General features: G+C 34.3%; 1 protein-coding gene across 1 annotated transcript in view; it reads right to left on the bottom strand.

Moving 5' to 3' along the window:
• Positions 1 to 17,480, bottom strand: part of MAP4 (microtubule associated protein 4) — a 210,785-nt gene that overhangs the window by 135,637 nt on the left and 57,668 nt on the right. The window contains exon 3 of the mRNA XM_074282568.1: positions 5,854 to 6,109. Coding sequence (XP_074138669.1) covers positions 5,854 to 6,088 — 235 coding nt within the window. The 5' untranslated portion in view covers positions 6,089 to 6,109. The remainder of the gene's footprint in view (positions 1 to 5,853; positions 6,110 to 17,480) is intronic.

The raw sequence follows: 17,480 nt of genomic DNA, 5'->3' as shown, positions 1-17,480 counted from the left end.
AAGTATGAACTTTACTTAACAGGCAATAGGGAATTGTAGAAGACTTTTGAACAGAAGCATGTCATGACCACATCTAAACATAGGATATAATCAAGTGCTCACCCAACCTAAGGCAGGACTCTTATGAGTCACTACTGAACTAAAAGTAAAATGAGGATACCAAAGATCCAGAAGCACTGCTTAGTCACTGCCTCCTGGGACTCATACTTTTTAAAGTTGCTTCTAATGGTTTTCCTTCTCATTAGCTCCAACAAAGAATGACATTCTAAGATAAAAGTAAAGCAAAAGAAGAAGAAAAAAAAAAATAAGAGATAAACAGATAAATAGATAAATATAGTATGTCAAGTAATATATAAAAACTTCAAAAGCCTAATGATCTTACTTCAGAATCTAGTTATTACAGTCTCTCCAAAAAATTGCCAGGAAAAAAATTAAGGAGAAAGGAAATATTGATTTGAGTCAACAAGCTCTCCTCACAGGATTCTACATAAAGGAGAGGCCTAAATATGATTCTATAATCAAAAGTGACTAGATTTCAAACTTTGATGGAATTCCTTCTCTTTAGCTTTGTCTGACTACTACTACTACTACTGTACTGAGCACTTAAGTCTTTATTTTCATTTCTATATTTGCTCTGTCTAAAAACATTCATTAACATTTATGAATTCACTGCCTTCCTTTTACATAGCAGAATAGATCTCACAAATTGCAATGTTAAAGCTACTTTTTCTTTTTTTTCCACTTAAAAGATAATTGGTTTACATGACAAAAAATTCTTCTAAATGGAAGTGAGAAATTTATACCCCAAAATTGCTCTAATCCACTGTGTAAAGATTGAAATCTCCCTAAATATTATCATTCCAGCTATTTAAAAAAATCACTAATAGGGTTGGTGGATCTCTTTTGTTCATATGATTACCATTTTCTTCAAGATAAGTAATTATAAACCAATGAAATATCTCAGCTAAGCAAAATATTTCCCTTAATTTACAAGGCTATTCTAAATGGCCCTACCAACTTGAAATCCTACATAGTCAGTTCTCAATGAAAATAGGCTGTCTCAGACTTCCAGCTCCTTCCAAGGGCTCTTTTCCATCAAGAGAGGAAAGACAGAATTTGCTTAAAGCAAGAACGGTCTGCAATTCTAATTGATTCCTTAGAGGAGTTAGGAAGTTCACAGGTAAAAAACAGGTAAGTTCTCAATCTTTGGAAGAAAAAGCTATCTAAATATCTCATATAATGTTATCACTCACATCTCTAAGTAAGCCAGATCGGAAGCAACATGGCACAATCCTTCCAACAACCCACCACAAACACATTTTCTGGCTATAATTCTGTATGGTCTACAGACCCTGTGGGACTCAATTTTAATGCTTATAATACTTCAAATGTGGGGGGAAATGGCACCTAAAGTGTCATTGCAATGTGACTACTATTAATAATTCAATAATTAACAAATATTTATTAAGCTCTTACTATTTTCATGACACTGCTCATCATCCTAAGAACACAGTCAAGGTCTTTTTATTTAAATAGAGATTAGAGGGTGAGGTAATGGTTATTGTCCTTTGTTCTCAAAGAGGATTTAAATGACATCACTATGTTAGAGTAGTTAGAGGTCCAAGGTGCCTGATCAGACCACAGAATGCTGAGTGCTCTGCCCCAGGTCAGGTACAAATAGTACCTATGAACATTTGTGTTTCCTTCTCTAATTCTGTGCATCTCAATTTCTCCATCACTTCTTTCTCTGGAGTTGGACAGGATTTTTCATCATGAGTCCTTTGGATCATTATATTACTAAGAATAGCTAGGCTATTCAGAGTTGATCATTATACAAATACTGCTTTTACTGTGAACAATATTCTCCTACTTGTTTATAATATATAAAATATATAAATATATAAAATATAAAAATATATTACATATTATTTATAATATGTATTTTATATATATAATATATAAATATATAAAATATATAAAAATATATAAAATATATAAAGTATATAAAATATATAAATAAATTATATATAAATACATAATATATAAAATATTTTATAAAATATAAAATATAATATATAAAATATTGTTTATAATATATAAAATAAAATACATAATATATAAAAATATCACCATTATCTGCTAGTTTAAGTCTTTTCAGTTTTTTTTTTAAACCATTCTGCTTCTCATTTTTCATATCTCAATAATATTCCACTTAGCCACTGAGCTACCTAGCTAGCTGCCCTGTCAAAACGATTAAGCTGAAATAAAGAATGAACTTTAACAGGCAAGATCCAGATCAAAGCATATTCATGACCTTTCTAATTTGAGTTTCTAATCTAATTTCCTAATGAATTGCCTTTTCATGAAAACAAAGCAGCTTTACATTAACACACAGTCCTAAATTTAACGTATGTGCTTTGAAAACAGGACTTATTCTTGGGGAGCTGAAATGTTGTGTGATAGTGTTGGATTTGGAGTCAAATCTAAAACTTGAATCCCACCTGCCACAGGTGTGACTGCAAATAAGCCATAATTTTTCTCTATCTCAGTTTTTTTATTAATTGGGGATAATTATACCTAAAGTATGTGCCTCACAGGTTATAAGGGGCAAATGAAATATTGCATATCAAGCACTCTGCAAACCTTGAAGCATTATAGAATTACCTGTTATTATCATTCTCTGAAATATAAGGGGATTCAAATTTGGTTTTCATTGAAAACAAAGAAAAAAGACTTTCAGAAAGATTGCCACCTTGGTGGCAAGAAGCTAACAGGAAAAGTTATTTGCTCTGGTCTCCACTCTAAATTGCCCAAGATGATTTAAGGTTTCCCCCTTTGAAGAAGTCTGGGAAAGCAAACTACAGCATTACATTTGTATTAGCTTGAGAACACCATTTTGAATTTATTCAATCAGATCAGAACCAACACCACCCTCTGGTGGACAATTTTATTTTAATGATTCCCATCAGCAAGATTAGCCAACTATAAAACAGGGAGAGGTGAGGGAAGATAGGATATTAGTAACTTTTTAGATTATTATTAATTTCCTGGTGTTGAGTCCATTCTTCCTAATTAAAATAATGTACAGAAATTCTGTCCTGAGGATATAAGAAAATATAATTCCTTATGATAAACCCAAGGCTTAAAACTAGAGGAAGAGATTGGTGATCCCACCAAATATATGAGTTTTTTGCAAGCTTAATAACACATTCAAAGGAAGCAATAGAAATCTTAATGTTAAAAGTTTCCCCTTTTACATCACTTCATTTTTTACAAAGCACAATTTATTCCTCAATTATCCCTTTCTCTCCTTTTAGCCCTTTCACAAGAAAATAGACACAAGACTGCATAAATATTCTAGTCTGAATCAAGAGATATCCTCTCAGGAAATAAAGCCCATAATAAGTAGACAAAGAGAGTAATACTTTCCTTCCCCCTATCTCTTCATCCCACTCTTTTGTATTTCCAAAACCCCTTTTTCAACCCTCAATCCTAGATCACTAGAGTATATGCTGGCTCCTAGTATTTGGACTTTAATCTTACTTAAAATGAAAGGTGTTCATTATCTTCCTGCTCACTAATATTCAAGTTTTATGAAAACTGAAAAGACGTTTTTAGTCCTAAACTATTCGTATTAGTATAAGCAACAAAAATAGACTTGCTTAGGGGTTCCTGACAATTCAAAATTACTATCACTTTCACCTAACTCTCTACATTCTGCATTTCAAGTAAGAATTTAATCAATTCAATTACTAATGCCCAAATATATGGGATGCCCCAAGAAGTATACGAGCTCATTTCATGAATCTTCCAAGAGAGGTTTATTTGAAATCTAATGAGCAAAGTATTTGAGGAAGCATATTAGACTCAATTTGGGGACAAGAAATATAGGACAGATTTTAGTACAAATAGATGGATTTGAAACTGATTGAAAGCTTACACCCAAAGAGAGGTTATGAATGGTTCAGTGCCAATTTAAAAAAGCATCCTTTCTTATTTATACATTACAATTGAGACAAGAGGGAGAAATACACAAAATTCTAAGGAAAGCTTTGAGAAAACAAACTCTTGGATAAAAGTACTTAGGCAGAAATACAGTCAGTGCTGAGAGGACCTGAGAGAAAGCCGGCAGTCACACAAAGCAAATAAATTGTCTTTTTTCTCAGTTAATTTAAAAAGGATTATTAAAAGAACTTAGAAGTAGACACCTGAAAAATCTGTGAAGTAGCATTTTTTGTTCCTTGGGAAGTACAGTGGTTGTAAAGTTAACAGAAATGTCACTTTTGGTTTCTTGCCCAAAGATAAAAGTGAGTTAGTTCACAGGAGACACTGCTATGAAATCAAATACAAACCTAGAGAGTCCCAGAGAAATTGGCAGATAAAGAAACAGGATAGTGAGAGGAGTAGCTAAGCCTGAAGGAGCAGAGTAGAATAGGTCCTGAGGTGACCTCCTGCTACTTGAAGAGAGCCCATTCCAGTCCAGCTTTTTCACAGTAAGAACTGAGAGAAGAAGGACTTAGCACCCATACTGTTCCTAACTGGAGGATGACAGGCTTTGCACTGCTGCTAAGATCTGAGGGGAGGAAGGAGGATTCTTCTTCCTCTGGGACATACCAGAGATGGTTGGGGAAAGGAGAAGTCTACCTAGCCAGTCCTTTACTGCCATCTAGAACCAGAGAGAGGGGAAACACCTGAGAAACGTGTCTGCCTTCTGCTTTATGGCCATTTATAGTATCAGATGAGGAAACAGAGCCTTGTCTAAAGGGAAGACCTGTACATGTCTGCAGATGCTATTCCCAGGGAAACAGTTCTTCCTGTAAGAGTCAACATGGCCTTAATGGCCCAGAGCCAAGGGAGAAGTAGCTTGCCCAGCAGGTGACTGGTGGTACAGACTGTTCCCTAAGGAGACTAATGACATGGCACTAACTCTACAATGAACTGCCTGATCACAGTTTTCCCTACTTATGTGCCTCCTTGTTAGTATTCTTTTGTATAACACATTTGTATTAGCTTGAGAACACTATTTGGAATGGTGCATCCCATTCACCCCACAAACTCTATGTTCCTTGGTGGGAGACATGGCCTATGAAGAACTGAAAGAGAAGAAATTGCTTAGAAGGCCATGGGAAATGTGACAGTCATCAAAAAGGGCTAGTCCTGTAACTAAATGAAATGCAAGCTCCATTTCCATTTCTTCCTACTTTTACAGCAGTTACAGTATGGATAACTCCACATTAAACTCAAATAGGCATTGCTCAGTGTTTCCTCCTAAGGAATCCACTTCTTTAAGAAAATATTTACGTGGGCCTGGTTTCATTTTAAAGTTCCAAGCGTTTCTCCATTAAAGAAAGATTTGTGGTACAAAGAACAAAGATGCATATTTGAAGGCAAGAGACCTTTCTTAAAGAGACATTAATAATCCATTGTTTGAATCCTACTCTGAAACTGCAAAAGCTAACAACAAATGACGTCTGTATTCGAGAATAAAATGAATTTCTATGTAGGCATGGAATTTCAGGACTCAAATTTTACAATATAATTTGTGTTCCAAGAAATAGGAGAAGAAACATATTCCCCCCAAGCTATATGTCTATAACAACGTTTGGTTTACAGATCCCTCCAAAAGTAAATCTACTAGTACGTTCACACAAAAAGAAGTGCCCATGGTTATATAGTTAAGTCAGTTTGAACACAGAAGAATAAAATCCTTTAACTAAACTCACAAAAATTCAATTCTGTTTTTTTCCCCCAAAAAAAATTCAAGGCTGTTTTTTTTAAAAAAAATGTTTCATGAGTACCATATCACAAAAGACTAGAGGTCCACAAAGAGGGTGCTTGCTTTAAAAAACTTACATTCAACCTGACCACCATCCAAATGAGGTTTGCTCTTGGACTCTGGGTTCCCAGTTTTCCCATCATCATCCAGGAGGGGGATGTAATCTGTTTTGCTCACAGTTTCTCCCACCACATCATCAAATGCTTCTGCTTCTAGCGTGCTCATGAAGTCCCGTTTTATTTCTTCCTCAATTTCGGGTGGTGTGTCAGTTAATGCATCTTCCAGGCTGAGGCTATTATCAAAATTAGCCATCCTTCAACACTGAATCTGCCTCTATAAGAATATACAAAAAAAAAGGAGGTACATCTTGTTAAAAAAATACAATCAACACAGCTGGAACCAGTTATATTCAGAAAATACTTTAGATATCATGTAATTTTAAGTCTCTCATTTTGTAGATAACCTCACAAAGGAGATTCATTAGTTTATATAGTAGAGCAATAACAATAGCATCCATACACCCAATTTCTCCATCACATTTTCTTTTCACACCGACTTTTGGAGGTATTAGACATGACAAGATTATAAATTTATGAAAAGACTATATTTATATTAATGTAGCTATGCAATCATGGTGTAGAGGTTTCAAACACACACACCATCTAACAACACTATTGAGAACAGCCTGACCACGATTAAAATCTAACTAGGAAATATTTAACAAACAAATAAAAACACAAGGAAATATAATGTTAACTTGTAGCTTTCTAAGTCATTATAAAGGCGCAAAGGATCTAGTTTTATTTGGATTTGAGACCATTTGTCTAAAGTGTTAAAGTTATAAATTGAGGGTTTTGATAATTTGCAATAGAAAAATCATTAAACTTACCTGAGTTCAAATCCCAGCTCTTCAACTATTATCTGTTTAATGGTGATCAAGTTACTCTATACTTCTCTATACTTCAGTTTCCTCAACTATAAAAAGAGAGTGAACTAGATGACTTCCCTACTGCAACTGTAGCCCAAATGTTTATCCTGATCCTTCTCTCCTGTTCTCTCAGGGACCTCTCATGGGTTCAATGTTACTCCTCTGATAAGACCTCATAGATCTATTATATCCAGCCCTAAAAGCCTTCCTAAAATCTAATCATTAATCAACCAAAAATCTTGTCCTTTCTCCAATCTACCAAAGTGTCCTCCATGTGTCTATCAAAATAATATTTCTAAAGATCATGTCACCACTCCCATTCTCTATCACCACTAGGATCAAAAATCAACAACAAAATCAGCAAAATGCTACTTTCCTCTGAAATTATTTAGCAGTTCTTTTAGATTATTCTCAATTTACTTACTTTCTATCAAGCACATTCTAATTGACATTTTCTAGTTTAAAAAAAATACGATGGGTTGAAAAATCAGCCAAGATGACACAGCAATGATCCCCAGACTCCTTGATCCCTTCCTTCCACAATCTCCACAAAATAGCCTGATGTGCTGGGCTCTTTTCATTTCTCTGGTTTGTTTTTACCTAGGTCCAAAGGATAAAATTACCACAAAAGCAAAATAAATATTTTTTTCTGGTTCACAGATGATTGAAAATACCCCAAGGCTTTTCCTATATAATGCTTGCTGCAGTGAGGGAACAATAATACACTCACAGGCTTAAAATCAGATAGACAACAAAACACAAGAGCCAGACAACAAAACATAATCTGTAAACTCAGCAGACGCTAAAACTGTTCTTTGTTCTGGCTGCTAGGCAATGCATTGTGCAGAGGAGTTGACTTCATGTCTGTGGTAGGAGAAAATCAACTGATGGACTAAGTTTTAGCTTTCTCTTTAGGATGAATGTTTCCTGGGACAATATCATGGGTCCTTTTCTTTCATGAACTCCCATGAATTGGGCAATGAACCAACTCCAATAGGTTGAAGTATCATTTCTAGTCAGGTGACCCAAATCTATTCCATCTAGACCTAAACTCCTGTCAGAACAACAATTATGAGCCAACACTTTGCTAGATTCCTCTTCTTGAGTAAGTCGTAAGTATCTATGTCTAACAGAATTCATTATCTTCCCTCTAAGCTTTCTTCTTCATCCTACTCTGTAACCTTAAGGGTCATCCTTGACTTCTCTATGCCTCCCATCCCTCCATATTCAATTACTGTAGACAAGTCCCTACCTCCTACACTTAAACACAGTAATAGTAGGCATTTACTAAAAGTTCTATTTGTAAATTCCTCCTCTTTAATCAACTCTCAAGCTATTTCCTGGGTAATGTGTAATTAGGAAATATAAATATAAATTCATGATTAAAAATACAATTCAATTGCAAATATATATAATGTCCTTCAGAATAAATTATTCTGTAATTACCTGCTATTTAAATATTCATGTCACTATCCTTTTCTTAGTTAAGATAATGGCTTATAGATAAATAAATCTATATCTCCATTTCTCTAGATAGGAATCAAGGGGCCTAACTGAAACATGGATCTTTTTTTAATTAAAAATTGAGGCAAATTTTATTCTCCCACTTCCCTCTACCCCCACTGAATAACAAATACTCCACTACTTCTCTGTAGATATTATTTCCTCCTCTAATCTACCACTGAAAAGTGGGCCAATCTCAATAATCATAAAAATAAACTGTTCACAAAAACCCTAAATACATAAACATGTATTTTAATAAAAAATTCTTTGTTAATCCACCCCAAACACCAGGTTACACGAGATCTAATACAGTGATGTCATTTGTCAGGAAGAAAAGCCAATGACTACACTAGTATACATGCTGGGGAGAGTTCTACAGTTAATAGGGGTTCAAGAAGCACTCCAGAATTCATGCTAAACTCAAAGTGGATTTGAGAGCCTATCAGAAATCAAGTCCAACATCATCCAATCAGGAGCAAAGAGCCACGTTTTTAAAATGTAGCACTTTAAGTAATCATCTGACAAAATGGCAGCTCCCACTTGGAAAACTGCTAAACCGCGCAAGGAGAATCTATTAATACTACAATGATGAAGCAAGAAATACAACCTAATGCAGCTTCTCCTTTTCATCTACTTACATTCCTCTGCTGGTATTTTATGGTACTTATCTCAAGCAATCATTTATTAGGCACCTACAGAGTACTAGTACCACAGCACAGTGCCAGGGACACTAACAAAAACCAAACACTACTTACTATCAAAGAGTTTTCATTCCATCAGGGAAATAACATTCTGTATACATATATAAGCATATAAAAGAGAATGGATCAAAAATACTCAGCCTAATTACGGATGGAAAAGGACTAGTAAGTAAAACAGGAAAAACCTGCAGAAATGGGCACTTGGGTTGTGTTTTTAAAGAAACTAAGGTCTCCCCCAGGTGGAGGTGTCTCACCAGGCATTATGGGGAATGAGGAGGTTGGAGGTTGAATTGCTTGTAAGAAACATCAAGTAGGCAATTATGACTCAATTGTAGAGGGAATATTGAGAATAATGAATAAAGAGCTTAGAAAAGGTAGAGAGGTCCGAGATTGTGAAAAGCTTCAAACAACCAAAAAAAAGGAGTTTATCTATGACCCTCAATTTTAAAATTACTGGAGTTTCAGTAGGAGGATGAGATAATCGAATCTGAACTGAAGGAGAATCACTTTAGTAGTTATATAGAAGATGGAGAGGAGTGAAGTGGAAAAAGTTTGAAGTAGCTAGTCCAAAGTGGAAGCAAGAGGTCTTTGAATGGGCTTGGTGTCTGTGTGATTCTGGAGAAAAAAGTGGACGTAGAATTGACAAGACTTGGTAACTGATTACATATGTGGAATGAGGGATAATGAAGAGTCCAAAATTACTCTCAGATTGCAAATTTGGGTGACTGAACGAATGTGGTGGCAAGAGGAAAACCCCTAAGAGTGATGCCTTTGGGAAAACATGGGTTCCACTGGGAACATATTAAATTTAGAAGGTTATCAGAAGAAATCCAGACTTAAATGTTGAAAAATCAATTGGTGAGGTGGACCTACAGAAAGAGGACACAACAGACAGTAAAAGCCAAATATAAAGCTCTAAGAATCATTTGCACAGAGATAAAAATGGGATGATGAATCCAAGATGTGAAAAACAAAAAAGAGCTCAAGATATGAGATAGCTTTGGGATATATGCAGCGTTAATGGATATGATGGAGATTAATAAAGAAGGATGAGGAAAGCTAGTTGGTGCAATGGATAGAGCACCAGCCTTGAAGTCAAGAGGACCCAAGTTCAAATCTGACCTGAGACACTTAACACTTTCCTATCTGTGTGACCATGGGCAAAATCACTTAACCCCAATTGCTTCAGCCAAAAATAAATAGATAGATAAAGAAGGGTTAGATATGTAAGAAGAGAAAAGAGAATCTTATAACCAAAAACCCAGAGCAAAGATTCTTAATCTTTTTTGTGTGTCATGGACCCCTATGGAAAATAAATGTGACAAAGGAAACAAATATATTGATATACAATAATCAAAAGGGGGAGGGGTAAGGAGGACAAAATTGACATGGAGGGGAGGAGAGGTTACAAGCTGAGTGACTTGCAGAATAGTGGTATCCCCAATAGTAATAGAGAATTGTACCACATTATTGTCACTCCAAAGTGACCAGTAGAAAGAGATGTAATCCATTCTGTTCATGAAGAAGGGCTGATAGAGGTCCAATAAAATAGTTCAACCTAAATTCAATAATGAGCCTTTTAAAGTAATTTGCTAGATTCCTATAATACAGAATTTCCAAAACAACAATAGCTCCTAATATTTATACAACTCTATAACGTTTGCAAAGTGTCTGACATAACTCAAACTACTGATCTTCAACTTCTCTAGGATAGAATACATGCATTTATATAGAGATGGGTTCAGACATCCTTTTTGCTAGAAAGAGAAATAAGAGTGGTGGGGAACGAAGAATAGAAAGGGGAGAAACAGGAATAAAAGAAATGATAGCTTAAGTCCTGGATTAGTTCTAAGCAAAACAATTTCCAAGAAAGATGGATCACAAGCCATTGAAAAGAAAAGAAAGAATAAAATCTTGTGCTTGGACTCCAAGTGAGGGGAGAATGAATCCCCACAAAAAAAGGGGGTGGGAGGAGAGAACACATTGTACCACAGTATATATAGCACTAGTACTGAGCATATTCTTTTTCTCATTTCCTTTTAATCTTTAGAAAGAGGGGGTGGGAAACAAAAAGAAAAAAATACAAAAGAACAGAATGGAAAGAAACACAATTAATGATCATAATTGTGAATGTGAATGGAATGAACTTACCATAAAATGAAAGATGATAATAGAATGTTTATAAAGTGGAATCCAACAATGTTATTTACAAGAAACAACTATGAAACTAAAATAATCATGCAGATTTAAAAGACTGGTATAAAATTTATTATGCTTCAGTTAATCAAAGATTCAAGAAATCTGACCAATCACAATTCAAGAGATACGACAATGAAACAAACATAGCACCTACCTCCTAAGAAAAAGAAAATAAACTCAGATTGAAGAATTAAAGATACATCTTTATATATGACCAATTTGCGGGTCTATTTTGCTTGATTATGTATATTTTGATGTGAGGTTTTTTCCCCTTTCATTGGGGGAAGGGAATAGAGGAAAGGGGAAATTAGTGCTACTTAACTGAATTTTAAAAGTAAATTTTAAAAATGAAAAATTTTACAAGTAGAGTCTGGAAGAGGCATGAATAGTTTTCCTATGAAAAAGCTGGATGAGTTTTAGTGAACCAAAAAGTTAATAATTCAATAGTGAAATATGGCAATCAAAAAGGCTAATGCTATTATTTTAAAAGCTATTTTACTAAGTTCTCCCAAAGAAGCCTTATGTGCTGCTATATTATATCTTATCTATATCTAAGCAGTTTGAGCTGAGAGTGAGCAATTTCATTAGAAAAAGTCTTCTCAAATTAGATATGGATCCACACTTAACACCATATACCAAGATAAGATCAAAATGGGTCCATGATTTAGGCATAAAGAGGGAGATAATAAATAGATTAGAGGAACAGAGGATAATCTACCTCTCAGACTTGTGGAGGAGGAAGGAATTTATGACCAGAGGAGAACTAGAGATCATTATTGATCACAAAATAGAAGATTTTGATTACATCAAACTAAAAAGTTTCTGTACAAATAATACTAATGCAAACAAGATTAGAAGGGAAGTAACAAATTGGGAAAATATTTTTAAAAACAAAGGTTCTGACAAAGGTCTCATTTCCAAAATATATAGAGAACTGACCCTAATTTATAAGAAACCGAACCATTCTCCAATTGATAAATGGTCAAAGGATATGAACAGACAATTCTCAGAGGAAGAAATTGAAACTATATCCACTCACATGAAAGAGTGTTCCAAATCACTACTGATCAGAGAAATGCAAATTAAGACCACTCTGAGATACCACTACACACCTGTCAGATTGGCTAAGATGACAGGAACAAATAATGACAAATGTTGGAGGGGATGTGGGGAAATTGGGACACTAATACATTGCTGGTGGAGTTGTGAAAGAATCCAGCCATTCTGGAGAGCAATCTGGAATTATGCCCAAAAAGTTATCAAACTGTGCATACCCTTTGACCCAGCAGCGCTACTACTGGGATTATATCCCAAAGAAATACTAAAGAGCGGAAAGAGACCTATATGTGCCAAAATGTTTGTGGCAGCTCTTTTTGTTGTAGCTAGAAACTGGAAGATGAATGGATGTCCATCAGTTGGAGAATGGTTGGGTAAATTGTGGTATATGAAGGTTATGGAATATTATTGCTCTGTAAGAAATGACCAGCAGGAGGAATACAGAGAGGCTTGGAGAGACTTACATCAACTGATGCTGAGTGAAATGAACAGAACCAGAAGATCGCTGTACACTTCAATGCTGTATGAGGATGTATTCTGATGGAAGTGGAAATCTTCAACATAAAGAAAAACCAACTCACTTCCAGTTGATCAATGACGGACAGAGGTAGCTACACCCAGAGAAGAAACACTGGGAAGTGAATGTAAATTGTTAGCACTAATATCTGTCTGCCCAGGTTGCATGTACCTTCGGATTCTAATGTTTATTGTGCAACAAGAAAATGATATTCGCACACATGTATTGTACCTAGATTATATTGTAACACATGTAAAATGTATGGGATTGCCTGTCGTCGGGGGGAGGGAATAGAGGGAGGGGGGTAATTTGGAAAAATGAATACAAGGGATAATATTATAAAATATATATATATATATATATATATATATATAATAATAAAAATGGGAAAAAAAAAAAAGAAAAAGTCTTCTCTCTAAGGAGTCAAGGAAAGTTTATTGTTTATTTTTTATTTTTATAAATTAATTTTATAAATGATGTATGAAGATTGAATCTGGTAAAGAGAATTCCTCTCCTATAATCACTGGAGAGAAGCTAGGAGAAAGAGAGTGAGATCTTTTCTGATAAAGTTGTTTCATCTTTATTTTAAGAACAAAATTCTTGAGAAGACCCCTTGGTATCTTTAAAGAAAATGGATGCTTCAAATTAATCTCTTCCTCTTAAACCTTACCAATAATTAAGTAATTATTCATATAATGCCTCAGGACCTCTGTTATATAATTTAAACTGACTTGTTTGTTTGCTTGTTTTTCCTTTAGTTGGTTTTTTTGGTGATGTAAAGCCCCAGCAAAACAACTTTGTTTTATATCCCTTGGATAAAGCAGATGCTAATGAGTTCCGAACTCACTGTTATTTCTGTACAGCTTTGACTATCAATATTGAAATAACATTTTTGCTTTTCCTAAAAGAAATGTTGTGGATTAGAGGATAGCCTGCCCATTTTAAATTTTTATCTCTATATGGAGACCAATTTAAAATTTAAAAATTTAACTGTGAATTGCAGAATAACAAATATACAGTTACAGTATAACTCACTTAGGTGATCTATTTCTGAAAACTTAGTGTGGTTAAGAACTCTGTTAATTTTTAGCCTTAAGAACAATTAACATAGGAACATATTTGAATTACAAGTCACAGAAAAAATAATGATCAAAAAGCTAATGAGAAACTCTAATAAATTCATTCTTCACCTAACAGAACTGCCCAAGAAGTTATCTGCAACAGGAAAGGGCACCACTCCCAGTAAAGCCAAGACAAGTAGACAAAAAAAAAGGTCAGTCTCCCAGCGACTTCCAGTGTCCCAGAGACACATGCAATCCATGGCGTTCTGTATCCTGACAATAAAAACAGATGCTCCCAAGAAGAGGCTCTGAAAGCTACAATGGTAACTTCGGAAAGCCCCTCAAGGAGGATAGCACTAAAGATCCAGTTATTCTGAACCTGGAAAAGCTTAGAGGCATAGAGAATATAGTACATAACAGTACGATGCAGTGAAGAACTGTGAATGACTATTCTCAGCAATAAAATATTCCAAGACTGTTCTAAAGGATTCATGATGAAAAATGTGATCCACCTTCAGAGAAAGAATTAATAGTCTGAATACAGAAACATCATGTTTTCACTTTTTTTGTGTGTTCTTACATAAAACGATTAACAAAATGTGTTACATGATTACTCATATATATAACATGTCTGATTATTACCATGTCAGGAAAAAAGGAGACAGGGGCAGAATTTGGAATTTGAAACATTTTCTGGAATGTTAAAAATTACTTTTAATATATAATTAAGGGACCTAAACAAAATTAATAAAGTTAAAAAACAACGAGAAGAAAGCAGAAACCTGAAAGGATAGAAATAACATGATGACTACCTTTTCTTAGAGAATTAGAACTATCCTGCATGACTACAGTAGATGTAACTAAGTAAAATCATCCATATAATAAAGAGGCAGATTTCAGATCTTACTTTGATAATAAACAGCATTATGTCAGCTGAAGTTAAAAAAAAAAAAAAAAGAAAAGAAAAGAAAATATAGGTAGCAATTATGACCTCAGCAAAGCCAAGCCAAAAAAGACCTAATTTTTGAGACAAGGAAATTACATCTTGCTAAAAGGTACCATAGACAATGAAGTAATATCAATACTAAATATAGATGCACCAAATGGGATAACCTCTCTGAAGGACATGTTAAGTTACAGAAGGAAACAGTAAAATTATACTAGTTTATCTATTTCTTATCAAAATGTTTATAACATCTGAATTTGAAATACTGGCACATTCAATTTTATTGAACATTAAAGAAACTGAAAGCAAAGTAGGAAAGATTCCAAACTAGGAGAAAATTCTTGACTCTAATATGACTAAATCTAATAAAGTGTTTTCTAAAAACAGACATAAGGGGTTTACAAATGTAACAGTTGCATGAAAATAAAGTTAATCATCAGCAGAGGGGAAAAAAAGTCAGTGAAGAAGGTAAACATCCTTTAAGGAAATACTTTAAGGAAGGAACAACAAAGAATGAATATTCGTTTAACAAATTCCTTTAAATTAGGGGTGGTAAGAGGAGGGGCAAAGAACAGTTATAAATCATAGGATCATTTTTTTCCAGGTGGACTCCTATAGATATTCTACTTAAAAGGAAGATTCTAAGGAATCTATTGAAAAGGCAATGATTCAAAATTTACTACCAAAAAAAAAAAAAAATCAGTGGTCTAACAGGAATAGAAAATGACAACTGTTGGGCTGAAAAAACAGGTCTGCTAATGTATTAATGTTGACAGAGCTATAAATTGAGCCAATAATTCTTGAAAGCAATTTGGAATGATGCCATAGATGTCATTGTCACTAAATGGTGCATTCTCATTGTCTGAGTAAAAAGACTGATAGACTTAAACCCTAAAGTGAACAGAATTTAGAAAGTACCCATAGATATAAACTAAAGGGATGTTCATCAATGGGGAAACCCGTGAACAAATAATAAATGGCTGTAATATAATCAACTATGACAGACTTGACTCTTAACAATGTGGTGATTCAAGGTAATTCCAATAGACTTAGGATGGAAAATGCCAATCATAAAATTTTGGAACTCAAAATCTTACAAAAATCAAGGTTGAAAACTATCTTTACGTGTAATTGGAAAAACAAAATACTATTGAGGAGAAGAAAGAAAAATGCTAAGATTGATTATCAACAGCTATCTAACTTTCATTAACTTAGATGCAGATAAAAAGCAGGAACAGACTTAACAATGCTAGGCATAAAAATAACATAAGCAAAGCTTCATGTAGAGTTTTATTTTATTTGTTCACGTATGTGTTTTGCTGCAAGTCAGTTGGGATTAGGTAATTTGCCCAGGATCACACAGCTAGGATGTGTTAAGGATCTGAGGCTAGATTTGAACTTGGCTGCTCCTGACTCCAGGGCCGGGGCTCTATCCACAATGCCATCTAGCTGACCCTGGAGGTTCTTAATAAAGAATAGAATTCTTCAGTCTGAACCATAAACTGCAGGCACTGGGGGTTTTTATGTAAAACCAAAGAACAAAAGTTTCTTGTTTTTTAAGTAACCCTTCAGCCTATCAGAGAAGGGGGGAAATATTCTACAAAATCAACCAAGCCATGAAAAAAAAAAAAAAAAAAAAAAAAAAAAAAAAAAAAACAAAACATTAATTTTTCTCACACCCCTAAGAACTCCTGACATCTTCAAAGGAGTAGAGAATATGTAATTCTTACATCTCTTCTTTGGGGCCAAGTTTGTTCTTTATAATTTCCTAGCATTCAGGTTCAGTTGTTTTTGTGGCTGTTGTTCTGTGTTAATTGTCATAGTCCGTGTATATATCATTTTCCTGGTTCTCCTTTTTCTATCAATTTATATAACTCTATGCTTCTGCTGCTTGCTCTTTTGAAATTGGTCCAAACAAAAGTTGAGAGATTTGAAAACACTAGGGCAGCTTGATGACCCAGCAGATAAAGAACTAGCCCTGGAGTCAGGAGGACCTGAGTTCAAATGTCACTGCAGATATCTAATAATTATTACCTATGTGACTGGAGGCAAGTACTTTATCTCAATTGCCTCAAAAAAAAAAAAAAAAAAAAAAAAAAAAAAAAAAAAAAAAAAAAAAAAAAAAAAGGAGGGAGATCCAAACTCAGAACAGAGATAAATCTACAGGACTTGTCAGCAGACACTGATATGCTATCAACGAATGATATATCAAGCAAAAATAGATTCTCAGTGAGATAGTCACTGGTTAACAGTATATTTAGCTTTAAAGAATAAATAGTACTCATTAAGTTATTTATTTATTGTATCTAGTAAATGCAAGTATCCAAAAACAAAACAAAAAAAGTTTTTGTCCTCGGTGAGTTATTTGACTACAGGGAAGATACTGTGTTGCACAGAGATGTCAACATAAAACATATATAATAAATGCAAAGTAACTTCTGGAGAAGAAAGCAACAAAATGGAGGAAAGCTCTTGTGAAATCTTTGAGAGCTGATCTAGATCTTGAAAGAAGCTAAAGAATTGCAAGAGATAAAGAGAAGGTAGTGCATTCCAGGAATGGGTAAAATGACATATACAAGGAAAATGTCTGACTAATTAGAAGAAAAGTCCACTGAGGATTATATTTTGAAATGTCTTTGGAAAAAGCGGTTTGTGACTAATTAGGAAGAGCCTAGAAGCTCATTAAGAAAATCACCAAGATCACTGAACCTGACTTTTAAGACTGATAACACAAGTATGACACAAATATAACTGGAATGTTGGCCCAAGTCAGAGTAAAAATTAACTAGTCTA

This window comes from Sminthopsis crassicaudata, chromosome 1, assembly GCF_048593235.1.
Source record: "Sminthopsis crassicaudata isolate SCR6 chromosome 1, ASM4859323v1, whole genome shotgun sequence".
NCBI lineage: Eukaryota > Metazoa > Chordata > Mammalia > Dasyuromorphia > Dasyuridae > Sminthopsis > Sminthopsis crassicaudata.
Note: the sequence above shows the minus strand (reverse complement) of the source record. Positions and strands in the feature narration are given on the sequence as shown.